The sequence below is a fragment of the Myiozetetes cayanensis genome, unplaced genomic scaffold (genome assembly GCF_022539395.1).
Source record: "Myiozetetes cayanensis isolate MyiCay16 unplaced genomic scaffold, myiCay2020 scf7, whole genome shotgun sequence".
NCBI lineage: Eukaryota > Metazoa > Chordata > Aves > Passeriformes > Tyrannidae > Myiozetetes > Myiozetetes cayanensis.
The window spans coordinates 40,407,861-40,430,433 of NW_026087964.1; the positions used below are offsets into that span (position 1 = coordinate 40,407,861).

Genomic DNA, 22,573 nt, shown 5'->3' on the forward strand with positions numbered 1-22,573 from the left:
GACGTGAAATACATACATTTCTTACTTTTCCTCTCTCAGTTTTCAAAGAAATAACTATTTCCAGCCAGTATTTGACCTGTAACATAGTGAGTACCTGTACTGGTGTCACAGGTGCAAAGAAATTAAAGTCTCTCCCATGAAGAGCAACTGATTTTTGTTGACTCAGTTCAGGAAGGGTGGGGAAGAAGTGTGTTGCCCAGAGTGGACTATCCAATTGGCCAAAATGTTGTGATTTACCTTTTGCCCAAGTTCTGAGTATTGAAAGAGAAAGATTAGCTACAAAACTTTTTTTTTTTTTTTCATTTTCGCTTTTGTACTGTTGGCTTTTTAGCACTCCATCAGCATGACTTTAATACTAAACAACTTGTTAGCTGTCTCTATTTCTCATCCTAGTTGTCACTCAGTCGATTGACCTAGCAAAGAGGATTTTGCCCACTAATCTGTTTAAGTTAATAGTAGTACAAGCAGGGTGATGCATATTGATGATGGATTGCAAAGCAGAGTAGGGGTTTTTTTTCAATAGTTAATATTTGGTATTTTTCTATATTTATTTTTGGTATTTATTTTTAAATGGGAAAATTAGCTTTGGGAGCATCTAAAAAAAATGCAAGTTCGAGTGAAGTCCACTGAACACTTTAAGTTAAACAGTAATAAAACCCCATTGAAAAATGTTAAAATGTATCACTACAGCATTTCTGAAATATTGTAGACTGATTTTTCAGATTAGATTCTTAAGACATGTAGGTATGAGTTTAAAAAACAGTTGTTTTTCCAAGACAGTCATAAGGATATAATGATATTCAGAAACTAATTTACAGACACAAGCATATTTCTTTTGATTTGTTTTTCTGAGGAAAGGTTTCCTAGGAATAATGGGAAGGTTTTGGATAGAGTCCCAGTGGCTTTTTGACAAAAATACTAATCAATATTGAGTTGAAAAAAAGCTATTTTAAACAAATAATGATTTAACTTTACTATCTTCTCAAAAATATATTGCAAGAAAAAAGTAAACTGAGTTTGAGAACTCTTCCTTCCACCTGTCCTACACGAATTGTTCCTCATGTGCTAACAAATCAGCAAATAGACTTACTGGAAAGAGAACACTGGCCAGAAAATCAACGTGGTTAAATTATGCTGGGCACGTCTCAGGGTACAACTAGGTCTCTAGCACATTTGTTTGGTAAATGGGTCAGCTGTTTTGCAGCCAGAACACATCAAGACAAAATGGCATGTAAGGGAGGAAAAATACCACATAGTCATTCCTCTAAGAAAACATGTTGTTTCCAGCTTAATGGAAAGCAAGACTAAGATATTTCTAAATAATGAATGGTGAAACCAGAGAATAAAAGAAAAGGAAGCAATGTGAAAGGATTAATTATTCAAGGCTAAATCATGACCATGTAATCAGTAAAGCAAGCACAAATTTCCCGAGGTTCAAATATTTACATCTTCTGCTAAGTAGTACCAGTGTTTGCAACCATAAATACAGCTAAGTAACACTTACAAATGCAATGTGCAGATATTTGGTAATCATTAAGGCGATGTTGAAAATTGATTCCTTCATGAATATAAATATATACAGCGATAATTTAGTGTAACACAAGCACAAGACTGAAAATTTGGGTTTTCTATTCCTCACCCATTTTCAGGAATAATGACGCTTTTGTTTTGTCTACCCCATTAGCCAATTATCTTGAACATTGAAACTGTATTTATACATTGATATTATTTCATTACAACCATTCTCATGGTTTAATTCTAAAAGCTCGGGCTTTTTATCTCAAGATTAACTAGGCTATTACTGCCAGAGTTGACTGTTGTCATCTTTTCTGACTCTTGAAGTTCTTGCCCAGAAACAAAAGAAAATTTTTTTCATTTTCTGTAACCAGATATTCTTCTGACAGAATTTCAAGCCTACATGTACTATTATTAGGAACAAAAGGGAAAGGGGTGTTCTTTAGTCTGTTAAAGGATGAGGGATACCTGAATTGTGTTATGTGCTTCACCTGTTGCATCACGGACAGCACGTGCCCATCTGCACTCTCCAGTGTATGTCTATGGTTAAAGCTGGGCCAGTTATCTTACGAAGTTCATACCAGCCATCTACTCATGCTATATGGTCATATCTGAGGGAATACTGCTGGAGCACAGCCTCTGAAATTGTACTTCCAGGACTCTTTGGACCCATGCATCATGATCTGGAAAGAAGAGGCAAAGTAAGCTCAATGTATGAGCAGCAGTGGCAAGGAGGTTCATTGGTAGTTTCCTGAGTCAATGTTAACACCACCAATGAAGAAACAATAAAACCCACAAAAACAGGTAGACTTTTACCCAGTTTTAATTTATTTTCACTCTTTGGGAAACAGAACTAACCACGTAAAAGGTGGAATCATGTCCTCTCTGTATCAGCATGGACAACAGAAGCACATTCTGCACATGACTCTTGAGGGTAACACCAGATTTGGAAGGACAAACTGATAGCATTAGTCATCTCCTGAAAAATACTTCTTGCAGCCTGGCAGCTAACTCACTGGTTATCAGCACAGTTACTGGAAAGCTGGCTCTCCCATGAACAGTGCTTCAGCTTCACGTAAGTGTCGCATCAGTTGGATTTTTAGCATCATAAATGCTCATATTTCCTTCTGGCAATACCTTGAACATGATGGGAACCTTCTGTTTGACCCAATGTGACCAGATAAAAAGAGGATATACAGGTTAGGAACACTCCATGTTTCAGGGCATAATTAGATGTAATTTTGTAATAATCTGGTTTCTATGGAATGCTTTTGTCTGTGTTTTAGGTACGTATTAAGCAAAGCTGAAATATTGATCCTGCTGTACAGAGGTGAAATCATTTGCCTGAAATCACAAAGCTGACCCCAGTAACAACAGATCTATCAGTGAGCCCCAGTCCCACCACCCTTTCCATCATTTGGTCAAACACGTAATGAGGTCAAAAGCCTCATTCAACATTGTCTCATCACACATGATGCTGTACAGGCACAAAATCCAGCTTTCTCTGGAGAAGCCACAGCCTGGAAAACAGCAGCAGGGCATGAGGAAAGGTATGATTGCTGTTAATAGAGATAACATGCAGAGGCACAAACTGAAATAATTTGCCTGGGACAAAGCCCGTAGCAGAAAGGAGGCCCGTCACCAGTCTTCGAGACAATATTGAATAAGGAAGATTCTGACAACATAAGTTCCCCAATAAGGAAGCATTGACCAAAGTCATTGAAATGGACTCCTTGTGTTTTGAAGGGTAGGGAACATTCGTGCTTTCATTGTCTGTGACAAATACCACAGGCTGCTTTGCAGATATGCCACTGTCCAGCGACTTCATACTTTTCTCTGCCTCAGTTTTGTCATCCACAGAATAGGGAAAATTATGTTGAGTCTCTTTGCAAAGCACATTGAAATCCATGGCAGAAAAGTTCCACATAACCACAAAACAGTGTTTATTGTTAGACTATAGTTGCTGCACATAATTCAAATGGTTACAGTGGCTTTTCCTTGAACTATTTGAGTGAAACTTCTGCCAGCCCCCATCGTGAAGCTATTTCCTTACACTAGTGTTACTAGATGTAGCATCTCGATGCCTTGTCCCACTTTCCCGCCTCCCCTGAGGCCTGACTGGAGCAGAGATCAAGCAGCGAAGTGGGAAACAGGTTCTGAAAATGGGAGGAGAAAGAGAGGTGTGCAAATTCTGGGAATCCACCTCGGATCCCTACCCCACCTCTTCCCACCACCTCCCAGTGCCCGCCCCCAGCTTCAGCCTGCAGCCTTAAACTGCTGCCACCCTGTGCTGGGTTGAACATTTTCAGCTGCTGACTGCACCCAGCAGCCCTCAGCACCTGGTGGGACAGACATGATGGGGCTGAGGTTACACAGCTGGACTCCCCTGGGGTCTCTCCTCTCCCTGCTCTTCTCTACCAGCATGGCGGTAAGTGAAGGGACAGTGTTAGAAAATATGTTTTTAGCACAGAAAGCACTGTCAGAGAAAATCCACTGAAAATGGTCTTCTTTCTTCTCTTCAGTACATTCCTACCAGAGAAAACTGCTGCATACTGGATGATCGATTTGTAAGTACCTGAACAATTTTCTTTTATCTGAAAAGTGTAATTAAAGCTTTCCTATGCTGATTATTAACAGCCATTATCACTTGAAACTCATTGTTATTTTCAATACTTATTCATTGTGCTGTGCTTAAACCTGTTATTTATTAATAGCAATATATGCTTGGTAAAAATGTATGGGAGGCTGCACCATGGGTGGAAGCACACATCCAGAAGATGTTACAAGTAATAGCGTACACTGTTTTCTTTCACATAGTGTGAAAGTAAACTGCCTCTGTAAATACAAATACAGCAGAGTGGCAAATGCCTGTCCTTTTTTATCCACTATCATTTGTGTCAGCAGTGCCTGAAAGTTCCTCTGCCCAAATGTTCTGCCCTCCTTTCTTTGGTCCCAAAACATTGCCAACTATTGTTCTTTCCTCTTTAGGGTAGCTTCTGCCCAACAACCTGTGGCATTGCAGATTTCTTTAATAAATACCATCTCGCTGTGGATCATGACCTGCAGGAAATGGAGAGAATTTTGCAGCAAATTTCTAACTCCACAGTGACAACAGAACATCTGATTCAACACATCCAAGGCCTCTATCCTTCAGAGAAGCAGACATTACCAAGTGAGAATATAGAAATAACTGTACAACTGAAAAATATAATTTATGGGTTTTGCATTTTTAAATTACGTAATTGCAATTATTTTATACCTTTGTCTGTTTCACAGATTCAATTGATAATCTTACTCAAAAGTCCAGGAAAATAATTGAAGAAATTATCAGATATGAAAACACTATAGTGTCTCATGAAAATACTATACAGTAGGTATCTTCCACCTTTTATGTTATTGACAGTACAAATTGTTTTATTTCTGTTCTTTTATCAAATGCCACCAAGGCTCTCTCAGAAAGGTTTTTTTGTGCTGACATGGACAATTTTGCTCACACTGTCATTAGTAGCTGCCTAGCAAGGCACAGGAGGATCATGAGGATCTGATACTGAATTCTCTGCTCATCTTCATGAGCTTTTAATTGCGCAAGAAGTGCAAGATAAGAATGCCATGAAGCCTGGCAATTTTTCTATTTATCTTTCTTTTCCTGTAGCAGCTACCCCTAAATTTTTTTTCACGACCTTTGGAGGTCATGAGTTTGTGCTGTAATGCAGAGTATGTTGAATGTTTGTACAATTATTCACTCTGATCAATTTCACTGCATATATCCACGAAAATTACAGCTCAGTTACATTATTATAAATCATAAGTAACTTTGAAATCATTAGTAGTCTGTTCCAAATTGACATTGAAAATAAAATGGAAAACATCATTAATGTTTCTAAATCTTAAGGATATGTTTTTTGACCTGAATGTAAAAAAATCTCCACTTCTGTAACATTACATCAAAGATTATTTAGGCATTCTGACACTTACAGCAGTTTATTTACAGAACTTGTGTTTTACAAATGCATCCATAATTAAAGAGGGATAGTTTATCATTTACTTTAGGAGAGCAAAGTAAAACTTTCCATAGAGTTATATTCATACATTAATAACTAGTTAGAGTTTTGCTGATTAAAATTTTGCATATGGTGAAGTTTTGCGTAAGGTTAAGTACGTGCTTTCCAATTTTCTCTAGTTTCCTTAACTTTAAATATCAGTGCTATCAGAGGTACCCCCTTTCACAGGGGTGCATGTGGCAGCATGCTAGATAGATGAAGCATGTGTACAGGGGAATGTGTATTATATTCAGAAACAGCGGAGTCAACAGCCCATTTTTGTGTCTTTCTATCCAGACAATTGACAGATACACATATACTGAACAGCAACAGGATCGCACAGCTGAAAGAGAAGATTTCCCAGCTCGAGTCACAGTGTCAGAAGCCATGCCAAGACAGGGCTGAAATACAGGAGACAACTGGAAGAGGTATGCAAAATGCTTCGTGTGTGGTAGAGGGTTAATTCAGTTACAAGTGTCACCAGTTGGCATAACAGCAATGGGTTATATGTTATATGTAATCTTATGGGCCATGGATTTCTGCAAAGATATATAAAATTGCAAGTTATAAATCTGGTGCTTGGACAACTGTCAGTGGTAAGTAGATGCTCTGCAAACAAGGCAGTCAGGTGGGACACAGTTCTTCTTAAATTGCTTAAAATCTATGTGAGACTAAATTAATCTTCATCTTATGCATGATGAGGGCACTCAGAAGGATTTTTTATGGTAGTGACAATAAAGTATGGGGACTAAATAGCTAACTTTGCAACAATGGCATTTAGATTAATCATATTTCTTGCGCTAAGAAAGATAGAATATAAAATATATGTGAGGACAGAATTGTAGCTAGATTAATCATGATCCTTTGAATATCTTTACTTCAGATTGTCAAGATATTGCAAATAAAGGTGCAAGGAAAAGCGGTCTTTACTTTATCAAGCCTCAAAGAGCCAAGCAGTCGTTCCTAGTCTACTGTGAGATTGACTCATATGGCAACGGCTGGACAGTATTGCAGAGGGTATGTCTATTATGTGTTATTGCTATCAGCAAGATTATTGCATCAGCACAGTTTTGTTTACCTACATAAGATGCATATCTTTTTGACTGAGGTTTTCATTTCTGGTTTTGGTGTTTTTTCTCACCAGAGACTGGATGGGAGTGAGGACTTCAGTAAAAATTGGGTTCAGTACAAGGAAGGATTTGGACATCTGTCTCCAGATGACACCACTGAGTTCTGGCTGGGCAATGAGAAGATACATTTAATAACTACACAGTCTACTCTGCCTTACACCTTACGAATAGAGCTGGAGGACTGGAGTGGCAAAAAAGGGTATTTGCTCATGATGCTTCTGAAAATGACAGCTTAAAACCTACTGCTCCCACTGCTGCATCAATTTGTACAGCTCTGAAAAAATTACGAGCCCTTAGACCTGCTAACATGCACAGGACATTGCTTTGGCTCCTGAACTTAGAGCTGTGACAGCAGTCACGGTGGGACTTGTTGCCAGGCACACGTGCATGTCTGAACGCCACATGCTGTCAGCACTCATTTATTAGGCAGAAGGAATAGGTATCTTCAAGTTTCTTCGAGCCTTATGTGTCTTATGGGCTACATGATAGTTAAAAGTCCCTTCCAAATGAACTATTCCATTCTATTCTTTTATTTTCTATTCTATGTATTCCTTTCTCCGGGAGGACTTACTGTCTTTGCTATTTCTGGAGACATCCACTCCTTCCACCAAGATTTTTCTCGTGACCTCAGCATTATGAGCATGGGAGATGTAGATATATGTGTGTGTGTATTTGTCAGTGTGTGAGTGTTTTTATAATGTAGATATTTCATACATCAGTGAAGACTAATAGTCAGAAAACATGTCTGATACTGGAGCACAAAAGTTGGTTGGATGTATGTCATTGAACTGAGACCCACAATCACATAAAACCAATTCCTTTTAAAAAGCTAGGATGTAATAAATGCCTTTTCTGCAGTTCTAACACCTGTGCATTTTCCATTTGTGCATGACTCAGAATGCAGCATGCTCATACTCACCATTCTCCTTTGTTTACAGCACTGCTGACTACGCTGTATTCAAAGTGGGAAGTGAAGAAGATAAGTATCGACTGACCTACGCCTACTTTCTTGGTGGTGAAGCCGGGGATGCCTTTGATGGTTATGACTTTGGAGATGACCCGAGTGATAAATCCTTTACCTATCATAATGGCATGCGGTTCAGCACCTATGATAATGACAACGATAACTATGCTGGCAACTGTGCTGAGCAAGATGGATCTGGATGGTGGATGAATAGGTGTCATGCTGGCCACCTCAATGGCAAATATTATACAGGTAAAGTGTCTTCTAAATACTTATAATCCAGGACACCACATTTTAGTGGCAAAGAAAAATGAGTCACTTTCGTTGAGTGCATTTTGCCATCTGGATTTTCCAAAGCTGGCAATAACTTAACACCAGCAGTAGGAACTTATGGCTGCTCTCCATCCCAAAGTGGGAGAGTCAGTCCTGAGAGAAAGAAAACTAGGAGAAGAAAGACAATGAACAGGGCCTGTTAGCATGCCCAGGGGTACCATGGAAGCGTTAGTACCAGAAACATGAATGGGCACAATAACTATTTTAGAAAGCAACTAACTGTTTTACTCCAACTGATATTTCTCAGGTGGTGTGTACACATCAGAAGATGCTGGTCCATCTGGATATGACAATGGCATTATCTGGGCAACCTGGCGTGACCGGTGGTACTCCATGAAGAAATCTGCAATGAAAATCATCCCATTCAACAGACTGTCAGTAGATGGACAGCAGCACAATCTAGCCACCAAACAGGTTCGACCACAGGGCCTAGGAGATATTTAAAATAATAACAGAACATAGTGGTCATTTCAAACACTGAGCATGGACAGCTCAAGTGTTAAGCCCACCTACAGAAGTTGGCTTTGTTTACCATTTTGTCACAGAAATATTTGTACTTCAATTTTAGTATACCTTTTACGTTACTGTTTCTTTTAATAGATAAATAAATGGATAGTCTCATGATCAGAAATAATCCCTTTCCCATATGTGTTTCAAATGCTACATTTTTAATTTCCAACTAGTATAACTATGTATGAACACTATCAACATGTCATCATAGCCTTATGTATGTCTTTGTTTAGCAGAATATTAAAATACTCTTTTTTCTGTTGTAGGTTGGAGACGTGTAAAGGACAATTTCACAAAGGCCAGTCTGAACAGGGAAAGCAAATCTTTTCTCTCCTGGACACTGAACCTACCTAACATTACAGAGTTCAGTTTTGACTATAAAACACCACTGACTGTAAGATGCCCAAACCTCTTCCCTGAGAAGTGCTTACCTCTGTAGATGGTTATTTTATTCTGTACACATTCTCAATAAATTTTTGATTATTACGAAAAACATCTGAACTTGTTATCTGTTCTCTACAGTTGGCCAAACAAAACTAAGAAAACTTTCGATGGTTGGAAAGTTACTCTGATCAAACCTGTTTGATTCAGTCATTTCTGAATGGCACACCCGTAGCTTCTGCTCTTTGTTTAGAGACACAAGTTGGAGCTATTTGTCCATAAAATGTGGCTTGTTTCCAAAAGTTTTCAAGTTTTCTAATAAAATTGTTTTGTGACATAGATCAGAGTACATAGCACCTTGAAAGTGGCCTATTTTACTGCTGAAGGCTACTTAACTGAATCTACCACAAAGTAGTGTTCAATCAGGACGTGTTAGGAAGTATACTATCAATGACCAAGAGCAGTGTTTTACTCCAGAGCAGACATACTTACAAGTTGCTTAAATTTTACTCAGAATAGGTTTCATTTGCTATATGACTCTTAGTAGCACACTGTACAGCCATTGTTCCCGAATACCCCCCTTCTTTCAAAAATATTTAAAAATTGATCTAATATATCTAGTGTCATCATCCAACTAAAAAAATCTTAAATTCCACAGCAGAAATTCATTGTATTTTACTTGCATTTTCTTTTTCTGGGTCTGGTAATAATCTCCCATATGTTCCACATAAGCAAATTCACAGCACAGGTGAAGACCTGCAAAGAGCTTGTGATGCTGTCTGAATGTACTTGCTCAAAATCTGATGGGTACATTTGAGCAGTGCATTAGCAAATCACATTAGGCTTGTAGACAAATTGCTCAACAAAAAATACACTCAGAGGTAGAAATTATCTCTATTCTCAAGTTGATATATTAAGAAGTGAAGCAGGAAGTGTATCCTGGTCTTTATGTTTAGCTACTTGTGAAAGAACAGAAATTTGTCTGGTATTTCTGAATAGCACATTCAAATACTTTATTTTAAAGACAGGGGGATATTACACTAAATAAGACAGATCTTAAAGTCAGTTTATGCTACCTCAACAGTCTTCCAATTTTGGTGCCCAGGTCTCTAGTGATGCTGCTTCCCTGGATCTAGTGAGTCTCTTCCCTGGATCTGAGTCTCCACAGCACGATAAAGTGCTGACTCTCTCTCATTTTCACTGAGGTTTTCAACTAATTGAAGTTTTACTCTTGGGCTGAAATTTTAAGAATCTCCCTGTACCTTCTGCAACTGGACTTGTCTCTCTCTCATTGGCCTTTTTAGCCATCAGTGTGCTTGTAGCAAGCGTGGGTAGAGCCCTTCTCAAATCTTCATTCGCAAAGTCTAGCCATGATGATGACTGTTGGGCCAAAATCTAAGAGTAAGGTTCATTTCTCAGGAGTAGGTGAGAAGCCATCATAAGTGTAGGGTCAGGTGGGGCTAACAACTGTTTGAGATGAGGGATGACCCCTCCACGCCACTGAACCAGTATATTCGCACAACTCTGTTGCACCCATGCAACCAGCCACGCTGCACAGCTCACCACCAGCCTTTACACCCAATTCCTCACCAAGCAAAGCACTTTTCCTGGACGTTTTGTGATGTAAGGCCTTTCCCATGGCTCCTCGTAGCTGAAGCAGTATGTGTGGAGAGGCTGGAGAGAAGGATGCAAGGGAAGGGTTGGCAAGGCCAGTCTGACCCTGATTCTGCAAACAGCCACTTGAGGGGCATTGGCTGAGTCCCTCCCACTTCCTGTTTTCAATTTATGCCACCTACGACATGACTTTAAGGTTGATATTACTTATGTATTTGCAACATGTATTTTAAAAATATTCCTTTCCCCACTGTCATTTGGACTTCTGTGTCCTCACAGTTAGGTCTGAACTGTGCTTTGCCTCTCCTGGTTTAGCTTTTGGCTCTAATGATTTAGTTCATGATAATCTGCTGTAACTGCACACATTCCATTGGTATGAGCTGGCATTTTATGGATTGCTCACCATAACTAAGATTGGCTTATTCTTCCCGCTGTTTTGTTGAAAGGTGTCTTAAGTTTTCACAAATCATTTTAACCTCTGGAGAGGAACATTTGCTCCAGTGGTCAGGAGAGTCGGAGTTAGTGAATCCAAAAAGCCTGATCTTTCAAACAAGTCCTGTGCCAGCGTTCATCGGTGAGTCAGGCAGGATCCCAGCCCACAGTTATATTCTCTGGGCCCTGAAAGAAATCTCTCAAGAATCATGCCTTTGGAAGCTCCTTTCTACTGTGTCCAACCCTCTGTCTATCAGCAACAGGCCTGAAAAGACCTCCTATTTCTTCTAACTCTTAAGAGGAGATTAATACTCTCTGTATTATTTTTGCAAGCAAATACATTACAATTGAACTTAATGCCCCTATTTTGTATACTGAGATCTTGCCTTTCTCTTCTCTAAATTAGTCTTTATTGTACATGACCCTCAGACCATAGCCTATAGTAAAATTTGCCTGTATTTAGAAAACTCTGTCCCTCTCAGCTTATAGAAGTTTATTATAGGACTTGGTGGCCTGTCTTGCACACCTTGTGCTTGGAATGACTCTTCCAAAGATCACTGTAGCAGAACACAGAGCGACATGCAAAGGAAAAAAAAGTGGATAAGGAAGGGATAAAGGAAAAAAGAGTCAAAGTGCATGGACTGGAGGACTTTCTGGATTCCTCAGTCCTGGAATACTTCATGGGGAAAGTGGGGGACCAGATGCTGGGACTGACTAGTAATGACTTCAAAAGAGTTAGGAAGCCTGAGGAGCATATGAAGAGAAAGTGAAGATGAGAGCTGAGTCTGAAGGAGAATGGAGGCTAAGACAAAGCATCCACAGGAGGGACATGAACGAGCAGGTAAGAGGAGCAGAAGGCACCACTTGGAAACTGGTGGTGGGGACTGGTGGCAAGGCAGGAGACAAAGGCAGCGCTGGGCAAACAAGGTGGAACTCACATACAGGGCACACAAAGCTGAGCTAAATCCCAGACTCCCTGACTATTACTGTGGCATTCAGCCAAGAGCAGGGCAGATGAAGTAGTGAACTGCACTTCTGTCCTTTGATCATGAATTAAAGTTAAATCCAAAGTTTACTAGCTCTTGGCCTCTAGCCTTTCAAACAAACACTGGGAGAAGCGACTGGATGATTGCAACAAAAGGTACAGGCTGAAGGTCAGGCACAGATTCAGCCCTCAACTGGAAGGCTGGAGAAGCTCCTCCTTCACCCCAGTCTCCCCCAGCAGTTCCCTTCACAGCAAGCAGGAAACCCCTCTTAGCTTACCTAATGTTTATGATCAGTTATCAGCTTTTTCCTGTCCCTCTAGCCTTGGTGGCCGAGTTTTCCTTGCACCAGCATTAGGTTTACTGTGTTTCAGTGTCACCAGAGAGCTGTGCCCTCTATCAGGGTCAGAGGAGGCCTGGAACATGCTACTTGCCATGTCCCCTATTACACTGGTGGCTGGTGCCTGGAACACCACCTAGGAAATTGTCAGCATGGTTGAAAAGGCCAGAAACTCTTTTACTTTACATGTTCTTACTACTCATGATTTTTAAGGTCTATTAAATTACAAAAATAATGTTCATGTATTATTGATGATCCCAAAATCAAGCTCCTACAAATTGGGAAAAGTCAGAACCAAAGTGACATGTCACATCACATCTGAATTATGTTGTTGCATAGGTTGTAACGTATAGAGTGAGCAAGACCGGGTGGGATACAGTAGCCTTTTACTTATAGTGGATATCCTGCAGAATTAGGTGTTATTTCTGCCCTGATCACCCTGTTCCTGTGGGACCAGAGGCAAGACACTCAGGGGTTTCAGAGCTATCTGCTAACTGTTCCCCCTGAGCCACGGAGCCCCTCTGTACCAGCACAGAGATGCAGCTGCCATCAATGGGATCTGCACACATGGTGTGCTCTGAAGACTCAGACTCTGGGATCAAAATGGATCCCAAAAATTAATAACTACTTTTTGACTTAACCTCCTCACTTGGTTTCTGCAACTGTGAAAAGGGGAAACTCATGGCTGGGGAACCAGTGTTTGTAAAGCACCACAGGAAAATTTTTGAAGCTTTAGGCAGTCTGCAAGAGCATCCTCATTCAATGAAAAGAGCGTGCAGCTCTGGGCAGCTGCTTGCCTGTGGAGCACTATCCATGCTCACTGTGAGGAGGAAGCGGTTCAGTGGAAAAAACATCATATTGTGATCCTGCCATAAAGCACAGTCCATGAATGTATGCACAAGGAGAAACCATGGAGGTTGCATCTGCAATTCTTGTGTTCCTGAGCAGGAAGGTTCCAAGGCTGTAAACTTTGACCAGACTTTTGTATCTATCATAGAGGCTAAAATAGAGCTTTTCTGAGTTTAAGTGGGAGATTCTCCATGAACCTCAGTGTATTTTTGATGAAACTCATTTTACTCTCTTCTGTAAAATAATTAATCCTAATCCTGTAAGACTTCCTCTTTTTGTGTTCCTTCCCCCCTTTGAGCATTTAATTGTCCTCTGAGGTTTTTATAGTTCTTTCACAGAATTGCTGCAACAGAGAGAACAAAACTGTATAGGACTTGATGGGGAATCATCACCAATCTTGCCCCTGATGAAGTTAGCAGCTGAGAATTTTGGTGTGTTAGTATGTTGATTATCTGCTTTGTGTTCAGGAGCTACCTTATGTGCATTTATCAACCAACAATATGGCCATGGCTGGATGACCTTCAAACTGAGCAAAGGTAATATGGGACCCATTTGGACTTTTTTTGTTGAAGTGAGTTTGGCTTTCTTGTTGCTGAATTCAGAAGAGTTTTTGTTGCATGCGATTCAACAGAAGACTCTACAAAGAGTTAAATGTAAGTGAAATGCTTTGTCATGCAAAACTACATCCTTGTGGTGTAGGTGTTAATGCAGTGCCATCTTACTGAGTTCTTCTGCTCAGGATATGGCTTGTTTTCAGTGATACTGGTAAAAGTTAGGTTTAAGAGGGTTTTCCTACACAAAAAAAGCATGAAGTGCAAGGCCAGAAGTGGGAGGAAACAAAGGGTCCACTTCAACTGCAGGGAGATTCACATGCAGAGGATTCAAGCCTCCTGAAGGCAGAAAACAAGAAGAAAAGCAGAGGAAATAAGGCTAAGGCAAAACCTGTGAGGCTGATGGAATGTATCCAAAGCTAAAATCAACTATTTTGAATTTAGTATGTTTTACAATGTCAGAGTTAGGCTAACATGTGTTCCTGTAAAGCAGAATGTGATAAGATGTTGTACCCTGTCGGCGGTGAAGAGTTTTGTGAGTGTCATGCAGTTTTAAAAGGCCAAGAGAGTTTTGTTTTTTCAACTGAATACATCCACATTTACTCTAGCAAAAGTTTTTTTGCTCATTCCTGCTCACTGCAGTGCAACTTTTGAGATGGGCAGCATTTCTCAAGTGTCTGACAGACATGTATGACCCTCCCCAGTATTAGTAAGGCTTGTTATAGAGATCACAGAAGCAAGACATTATTGAAAGTTGCCACACACAGACTATACCCATTATATAACCTATTAGAGAGACATGGTTCCTTAGGAAGATTTAGTTATGCTTAAGTTCTGTTCCGAGACATTTTAAAGTACCACTCTACTGTGCTCTTCATAAATATGCATTTTAAACAAATCCTACTTGATAAAGATTATAATACACTACTGGTGTAAGAAACAGCATAATGTTAAACACATCATGTATTCCACAAATACCACCAAAACCATAAACTGATGTAAGTTGGTCTCTGCACTCCTCAGGAATTAATTTTGGTTGATGACCACACGGTCACAGATAAACTGTATTAACCTTTCTTAGACTAGTACTTGCTTTGGAACATCCAGTGGATTTCACAGCAGTGGAACACAGAAAGGGCAAAGCTGTTACTTCCTTTTTCAGATGTCACCTCTTTGATTATGCAGCTAAATGCCCATCACACAGAGTGTGTGACTTCCAGAAAATGAGCACTGCTGGATCCCACTAGGTCCTGCATACATCTTAGCTGAACATCCAGTGACGAGAAACAACTGTAGACAGATTTTTTTCCTGGAACTCATGGTGTTGCCGGCATGTTGGTGTTGTACAAACTTATCTGGAGCAAATAACACTGGAAACTTGTGCAAGAGTCCTTAAGTAATCACTGAAGGGGAGGGGGGTAACTGGCATGTTTTTTCTACAAACAGAGGGAGAATAATGATTAATCCCAGCTTTACATTCAGGTTTAAATTGCACCAAAAGACTGGTGAAGAGCATCCTTTCAGTCAGAATTCTTGCTCTTCTCCTGAAGATGATACCTTTGAGGATCCTCTGTGTTTTGCTGGGCCTCAGCATAGCTTGGGTATGAGTTTACTTACTTGACTCTTTTCATATCTTTCTGTTTTGAATAGTAAACATTTATTTAATGTTCAATCATAAATTTAGATAAATTTTGGCTGTCATCTAGCTTGTAAAATTCAATGCACACATATATGCACAAACTTACTTTAACCACCTCACTGACGGACTTTCATTATTAGTTCTTGACTATCCAGCTCTCTATGGTTTTGCTTAATTTGGTTTTGCTGAGTCTGCCTGGTTTCAAGAGGAACAAAACATACATTAACATGACTTCATAGATTCATAGGTAATGCTGTAAGTCTTAAACACAACTTATTGGATGCTGGTGACTCCAGCCGCTTGAGAATTTTCATGTTTATTAGGATGAATTCTACTTTCCTTTGGACAGCATTTCAGCAGGATTTTCCATCTACAAATGATACACAATACTTTTATTATGAAATACACATTTAAAAACAAGGATTCTTGTGACAACAACATCAGCTGAAACTAGAGCTAGATAAGAATCAAATTTTAAATAAGGAAAGAGATAAAATTGTTTTTCAACAAAATTATATGCAAAATTATAACAAAATTATGTTACACTAACATAACCTTGTTTTTTTCTCATTGAGGACTCAGTCTATAATCTTATGTTAAATTCTTTGCATTTCTCTTTGTGACTATTTTCTGATGGAAGTGCATGTTTTAACAAATGACAGAAATTATAGGAAGCAGTTGGGACAAAACAGAAGCAGCCATATCGGAGCTGTCAGCTCCCAAAGGGCATGTTTGGGGTTTATGTGTTACTTTTAGAAGGCACTTGGGTTGTGTCAAGTAATTAATTAATAAAACTAGTGTGAATGTGCTGATTTTAATAAAGACATTCCAGTTCCCCAGGGTGGTTCTGACCCTAGAGGCTAGAATTAGGATTTCCTTCTCAGCCTCATAATTAATAATTAATAATAATAAGAAGAATTAATAATTAATATTATAAAGCATTAATTATGATGTTTGAAAAGTACAAAAGCCATTCAGAGGAATCCAGTCAGACTTAATTAGATTTCAAACCCTAAAACAGGGCTTTTTTTAATGAACAAGAATAATTTTACAGTCTTTACTAAGTGATAACACTGTATGAATCTTTATCATGTTTTGGCTTAGAATTAGTTTGTATATATCACTTTTCCTTCTCAGACTTGAAGAAAACCTCAGTATATTTATTTCTCTCCTTTCTATAAGCACAGTGAAATCCATTCATGACTGACATTATTATTTTAATTATTAGTTTCTTGTTCTTTTGCCAGGCAAAACAGTGTTGTAAGCTTGCAGTTAGCAACTATGATTAAAATCAGGAACACTAATGGGAAACCTCTTCATATATATATCTTCAAGCTAGTTTTGTGTGGACTGAAGGTGGTAAAGTGACAATAAGAATTTTTAAGTATTGCAGCAAACAGAAATAGAACATAGGATTTTTAAAATATTTGCTTTAACTTATCCAGTTTCAATTTAATTTCAAGTTAATTTTATATTTACACACAGAACAAAATATTTATGTGGAATGATATTTGCATAATGTATCCTGAGCATCACTAGCTCTCTACATAGCTGCTTTAATTTTAAGAGATATAAGCTTTATTCTGAGAAAACAAACAAAATCATAACTCACAATAAATGTTGAGAATAAAATCCTTGCACTGTTTGGTGTGATGCCTACCAGATGGCTGTGATTGCCACACATCACCTGTGCTACTAAGTGTTGGAAGACATCAGCATTACATTTCTGTTCTCTTGGCAGCTTTTTTGGTAATCTCAGTTTTGCTTTTCCCTTTTTCCTCCTGGCAGGCACAAGATGGAGAGAGTACGTTTGAGGAGCTGGGTGCGGGAGTGCGTGGTCCCAGGATTGTGGAGCACATGTCCCAGTCCACCTGCCAGTATGATAAGAACTGGCCCATCTGTGCTGACGATGACTGGGTGAGCTCTTTGCTCTGGGGTGAAAGTGGGGCATGTCCGTAGGGCACTCGCAGACCTCAGCCAGATCACTGCAATGGGTGCCACACAGCCTCGGGTGTTAAGTCTGAGGAAGGATAGGTAATGCTTCAGTTTGGGGCAGCCTGGAGAGATCTGCTGTGGGAAAGAAAGAATGAAAGGAGAAAACTAGGAGAAAGGAAGAGGGAGAAGCTTGCAGTGGTGCAGAATGAGACGAGAAGGTATGTCTGGAAAAGAAAGATTAAATTAAAGAAGGCTAATCCTAGAAAACTAGAAGAAGCATTTCTTTTCAGAATTCTGATAATGGTAAGAGAAGGACACCAGAAAGAAAGATGTGAGACAAAGAAAAGAAATAGCTAAAAATCACATGCTCTTTCACTAGTTACTTTTTAGGAAGTCAGATTACAAGATGCTCAGTAAAAGTTTCATAGTGATTGACTGGAGGAGCCTGAGGGGAGACCTCACTACACTCTACAAGCTCCTCGTGAGGGGAAAAGGAGGGGCAGGCATTGATCTCTTCTCTGTGGTGACCAGTGACATCACCTGAGGGAATGGCCTGAAGTTGTGTCAGGGCAGATTTAGGCTGGATATTAGGAAAAAGATTCTTCACCCAAAGTGTGGTTTGGCACTGGAGTAGGCTCCCCAGGAAAGTGATCACAGCACCAAGCAAGAGTTCAAGGAGTGTTTGGACAATACTCTCAGACACATGGTGTGACTCTTGGGGATGGTCCTGTGCAGGGCCAAAAGTTGGACTTGATGATCCGTGTAGGACCCTTCCAACTCAGATGTTCTGTGATTCTGTGACTAGATGTCTTCATGTATAAACTATTAATTTCTCTCTTTCTTGCCTTTTGCATCTCAGTCCATTGCTATGCTACATTTATTTGATGACATCTTGGCAAAGAGCCTAACTCTGTAAGAACATTCAGCTTTTCTGATAAAAACTTTGCTTAAAACAGTTGGCCTCTAATATCCTTGCTCAAACTGGACAACAGACTTCTTACAGCAGCCCTTTAGAAAGTGTTTGTGTGTATAAATGAAATAAATATTTATGTATATATAATCTCCCCCATGAGGAACAGAGGAGAGACAAAGCTGGAAGTTTACTTTTTCCTCACCCCACGCTTATGGCAGGTTTTTGAGAATAAGCTTTACTGATCAGCGGTTTTTTTAATCATTACACAAAATGTTTACTTTTGAGGATTTTAACACAATTATTTCCCTCTTCCAATTTTAGGGTACCAAATGTCCATCAGGCTGCAGAATGCAAGGACTGATTGATGACATGGACCAGGATTATAGTCGCAGAATAGACAAAATCAAAAAACTGCTTGCAGATAATCAAAACAACTATAAAAAATCTAATCAGATAATTGTGGAAACTGTAAATGCACTAAAACCAAACCTGGACAGTGCTAATCGTGAGTATCTCACGCACCCAGTTTTATTACCCACTGCTGAATTATTCTTTTTTGTGAATAAGCAATATGCAGTGAAAATATGTGCTGCACTGGACATAATTGTCAAGAACCAGAATGAACATAATAATAGACTATTAACTGCTAGTTAGTAAAAACTAATGCAATTTTTATCTGCTCAGTGCTATGAGAAATATGCTCTAAATCACGTGTTTAATTACACATCCTAAAATATGATACACATTTAGGAAAGAAAATCACGTGCATAACTGACTGTGAGGCATTTCTGTTTCAGAGGTTGATGAGACTTACGGTCTCGTGTCAGGAGAGCTGAGACGGAGAATTGTGACGTTAAAACAGAGAGTTGTCACTCAAGTAAACAGAATTAAAGCTTTGCAGAGCAGCATCCAGGAACAAGTGGTGGAGATGAAACGCCTAGAGGTAGGTATCTGCCACGCAGTTTCCATTCTTTCCAGGGCTTAACTACAGAAAGAGGATCTATCCCATACACTGTACATGGTGAGCAGTGCTCTCTCTGGAAGAAAACATGATGCAGTTCTCACAGGATCTGACTTGCTGAGACAAATGCCCAAATGAGTTGCTTTCAGTGCATCTTGGTTTTCTATTTCTGCTCTGTGGGAACCAGCGTTAGCTCCATAGGACTCCTGGTCCCATCTGCTGCTTCTGCTCTCAGTTATCTGCTGGTAACTGGTTCTGTATGAGGCATTTCTCCTCCTATAAGGAGTTGCTGAGCAGTTAGGAGGTGGACGTGCTCTGTCCATCCCCATGCTGCCACTGCTGCTCACAGCCAGGGCTGGCATTAGAATCTGCATTCCTAAACTAGATTGCAGCCAGTTCTTCTGATGGTAATGCAAGGGAAGGTCCTGGCACAAACAGCAGTTTTGCTCAAAGGCCTATTTTTGATGCCTAAATTAGATATCCAGCATTTGGATCTTTTGAGAAAGCAATGGTAACCCCATAAGGGCAGGCCTCACAGGAGGGCCATGATAGGCTCTGGGACAAGTCCAGTGTCTTCCTCTCTCCTTGGTGATCCCATTTCTGCCCTGGTCCACAGAGGAAGCATTCCCAGCTCTGCAGCAATCCTTCCAAACCCAGGAAGACACCCCTATACCCTGAGAATAAAGGGAGCAGAGACTGGGAACACACTACAGTGGAACTCCATGGCACTCGTGCACTGTGCTATTGCATGTGTTGTATTTACAATGGAAATAAACCTAGGATGATTTCAAAACTGAAAAGTTCATCTGTAGGTGGGAGGTACAAGGGCAGCTCCCATCTTTTCCCTGTTCAGTAAAGGATACCCTTGCTTGAGGAAGCCAGGAAAGCTCCCTAACCAAATTATTTCTCTCTGGTTGTGTAGGTGGACATTGACATTAAGATACGAGCTTGTAAAGGAACCTGTGCCAGAAGTTTTGATTACCAGGTGGACAAAGAAAGCTACGACAACATCCAGAAGCAGCTTGCTCAAGCCAACTCCATCAGCTTGAACCCAGAGCTTGAAACAACCACTCTGAGCACCCTGAAAATGAGGCCACTTAAGGACTCCAATGTTCCTGATCATTTTAAGCATAAGCCTCTGCCAGAAATGCAAGCTCTGAACGTAATCAATGACATCAAGCAGATGCAAGTGGTATTAGAAAGACCAGAAACAGAGACAAAACCCTCCCGAGGCGACAGCCCATATCACATGTCAGAATCAAGGGGGGATGGACCTCCATACACCAGCAAATTAGTTATTCCTACTCATGGGAGGGAAGACAAAACGCACTCCGCTGTTCGTAGATGCACCAAAACTACCACCAAAAAAATTGTCAGTGGCCCTGATGGCCCTAGAGAAGAAGTAGTTGAGAAAACAGTATCTTCTGATGGCTCAGACTGCTCCTATTTACACGGAGCAGGAAATGTTGGAGGGGAAGGGACCACCTACCATTTTAGTGGTGCAGATGGCGTGCACAAGCTAGAAAGGTTATTCCCTGAGCTAGAGTCATTTTTTACCCCTGATTCTGCATCCACTGCTGGTAAGCACATCAGTGGATCTAGCAGCTTTACAACTAGTAGACACACAACTGGCACAGGCAGTACCAGTCATTCAGGGACTTATGGGGCAAAAGACAAATTTGCAGACTTAGGAGAGGCGGAGGAAGATGACTTTGCAGGACTTCACCCATCTGGATTCCCATCTGGCAGTACAAGTCACTCCAAGACTGTAGTGACCAGCGCCTCTTCTAGTTTCAACAAGGGAGGCTCCACTTTTGAGACCAAATCAATAAAGACCCGTGAAATAACTGAGCAGCTAGGTGGGGTGGAACATGATCAGAGTGCAGAGGACACCCCAGACTTTCAGGCACGCAGCTTCAGACCAGGAGTGAAGCGAAGGACAGCCAGCACTGGGAAAGGTAGTTATTGAGGTAGTGGAGCTGAACTCCATTCATAACCAAACTGACACATTTGTTTTAGCTACTATAGTACAAAAGTGTGATGATAAAATGTAAGCACTGTGTCTGTTTTTTGTCACCTTGGAAGCAAAAGAGAAAATATTTCATTAATACTCGGGTATTACATAGACAATTCACAATTTAAGAAGTGTGTAAAGTTTTCTTTTCTGAATTCTTTTTAATGTTGCCTGTCACTATACCTAGTGTACTCCACAACATGTTTAACAATTTTCCCCTGAACTATTGGTATTTGGATTCCTCTGAACCTTTTATTAAATTTTGCTGATATAACTTCTGTCAAACCAGATCAACTTTTTTTTTTAGACTGTGATGATATCCGCCAGAAACACACTTCTGGTGCCAAAAGTGGCATTTTCAAAATCAAGCCAGCGGGATCCAATAAGGTCTTGTCTGTTTATTGCGACCAAGAGACCACTTTGGGAGGATGGCTATTGATCCAACAGAGAATGGATGGATCAGTGAATTTTAACCGGACCTGGCAAGACTACAAGAGAGGTTTCGGCAGCGTGGATGGCAGAGGGCGAGGAGAGTTTTGGCTGGGCAATGAAAACATGCACTTGCTGACTCAAAACGATACTCTCCTTCGGGTAGAGTTAGAGGACTGGGATGGAAATGCTGTGTATGCAGAGTATATCGTACAGGTAGGGTCTGAAGCAGAAGGGTATGCCCTTACTGTGTCTTCCTACGAGGGGACCGCCGGGGACGCACTGATCGCTGGCTGGCTGGAAGAGGGCACCGAATACACGTCCCATGCCCAGATGAAGTTCAGCACCTTCGACCGGGACCAGGACCACTGGGAGGAGAACTGTGCGGAGATGTACGGGGGCGGATGGTGGTACAACAGCTGCCAGGCAGCCAACCTCAATGGCATTTACTACCTGGGAGGCCACTACGACCCCAGGTACAACGTTCCATACGAGATCGAAAATGGTGTAGTCTGGCTGCCATTTAAAGCCTCTGACTATTCCCTCAAAACTGTTAGAATGAAAATCAGGCCCATAGAAACCCTGTAGAAAGACAGGCTTTTAATGTGAGTTACAAGTTGAAAATATTTTATATATATATATATACATATGCATGATGTACCTTTACTCTGTGAATTTGAAGGCAACTGCGTGTATCTGTGACTTAAAAAATAAACAATGATTAATTATTAACAGAAGAGTTCTTTGATTTATTTTTAACTGAAAACCCTTTTCAAGGACATATTGATTTAAAAATCCTTTTAATATGAACTTTTTTCATGTCTTTGTCTATGTCTTTGGTAGCTCACACCTTGAGATAAAAGTATTTATAATTTGAACTATTTACTTTGTTTAGGAGTGCTAAAGGAGTCAAAGAATTTAGAATTATGTTCACAAGATCCTGCCTCCACTAACATGAACTGTGAAAGTCTGACCAAGTTCAACATTCACTATTCTAGGCCATCTCCTCTTATTTCTATTTCAAGGGGGGCACAGCAGCA

The 22,573-nt window shown here is 40.2% G+C and overlaps 2 protein-coding genes across 2 annotated transcripts; both read left to right on the forward strand.

Moving 5' to 3' along the window:
* Window positions 1-3,821: 3,821 nt before the first annotated feature.
* Window positions 3,822-8,985, forward strand: FGG (fibrinogen gamma chain). Its single transcript, XM_050338539.1, has 10 exons — window positions 3,822-3,943; window positions 4,038-4,082; window positions 4,504-4,687; window positions 4,792-4,885; window positions 5,853-5,983; window positions 6,439-6,572; window positions 6,700-6,884; window positions 7,624-7,901; window positions 8,230-8,396; window positions 8,759-8,985. Exons 1-10 carry the CDS (start codon window positions 3,869-3,871, stop codon window positions 8,771-8,773), a joined length of 1,308 nt encoding a protein of 435 aa, XP_050194496.1. The 5' UTR covers window positions 3,822-3,868; the 3' UTR covers window positions 8,774-8,985.
* A 6,192-nt stretch (window positions 8,986-15,177) lies between these two features.
* On the forward strand, window positions 15,178-22,270 carry FGA (fibrinogen alpha chain). Its single transcript, XM_050337960.1, has 6 exons — window positions 15,178-15,243; window positions 17,070-17,198; window positions 18,451-18,634; window positions 18,927-19,072; window positions 20,013-21,048; window positions 21,412-22,270. Exons 1-6 carry the CDS (start codon window positions 15,193-15,195, stop codon window positions 22,119-22,121), a joined length of 2,256 nt encoding a protein of 751 aa, XP_050193917.1. The 5' UTR covers window positions 15,178-15,192; the 3' UTR covers window positions 22,122-22,270.
* Window positions 22,271-22,573: the final 303 nt, after the last annotated feature.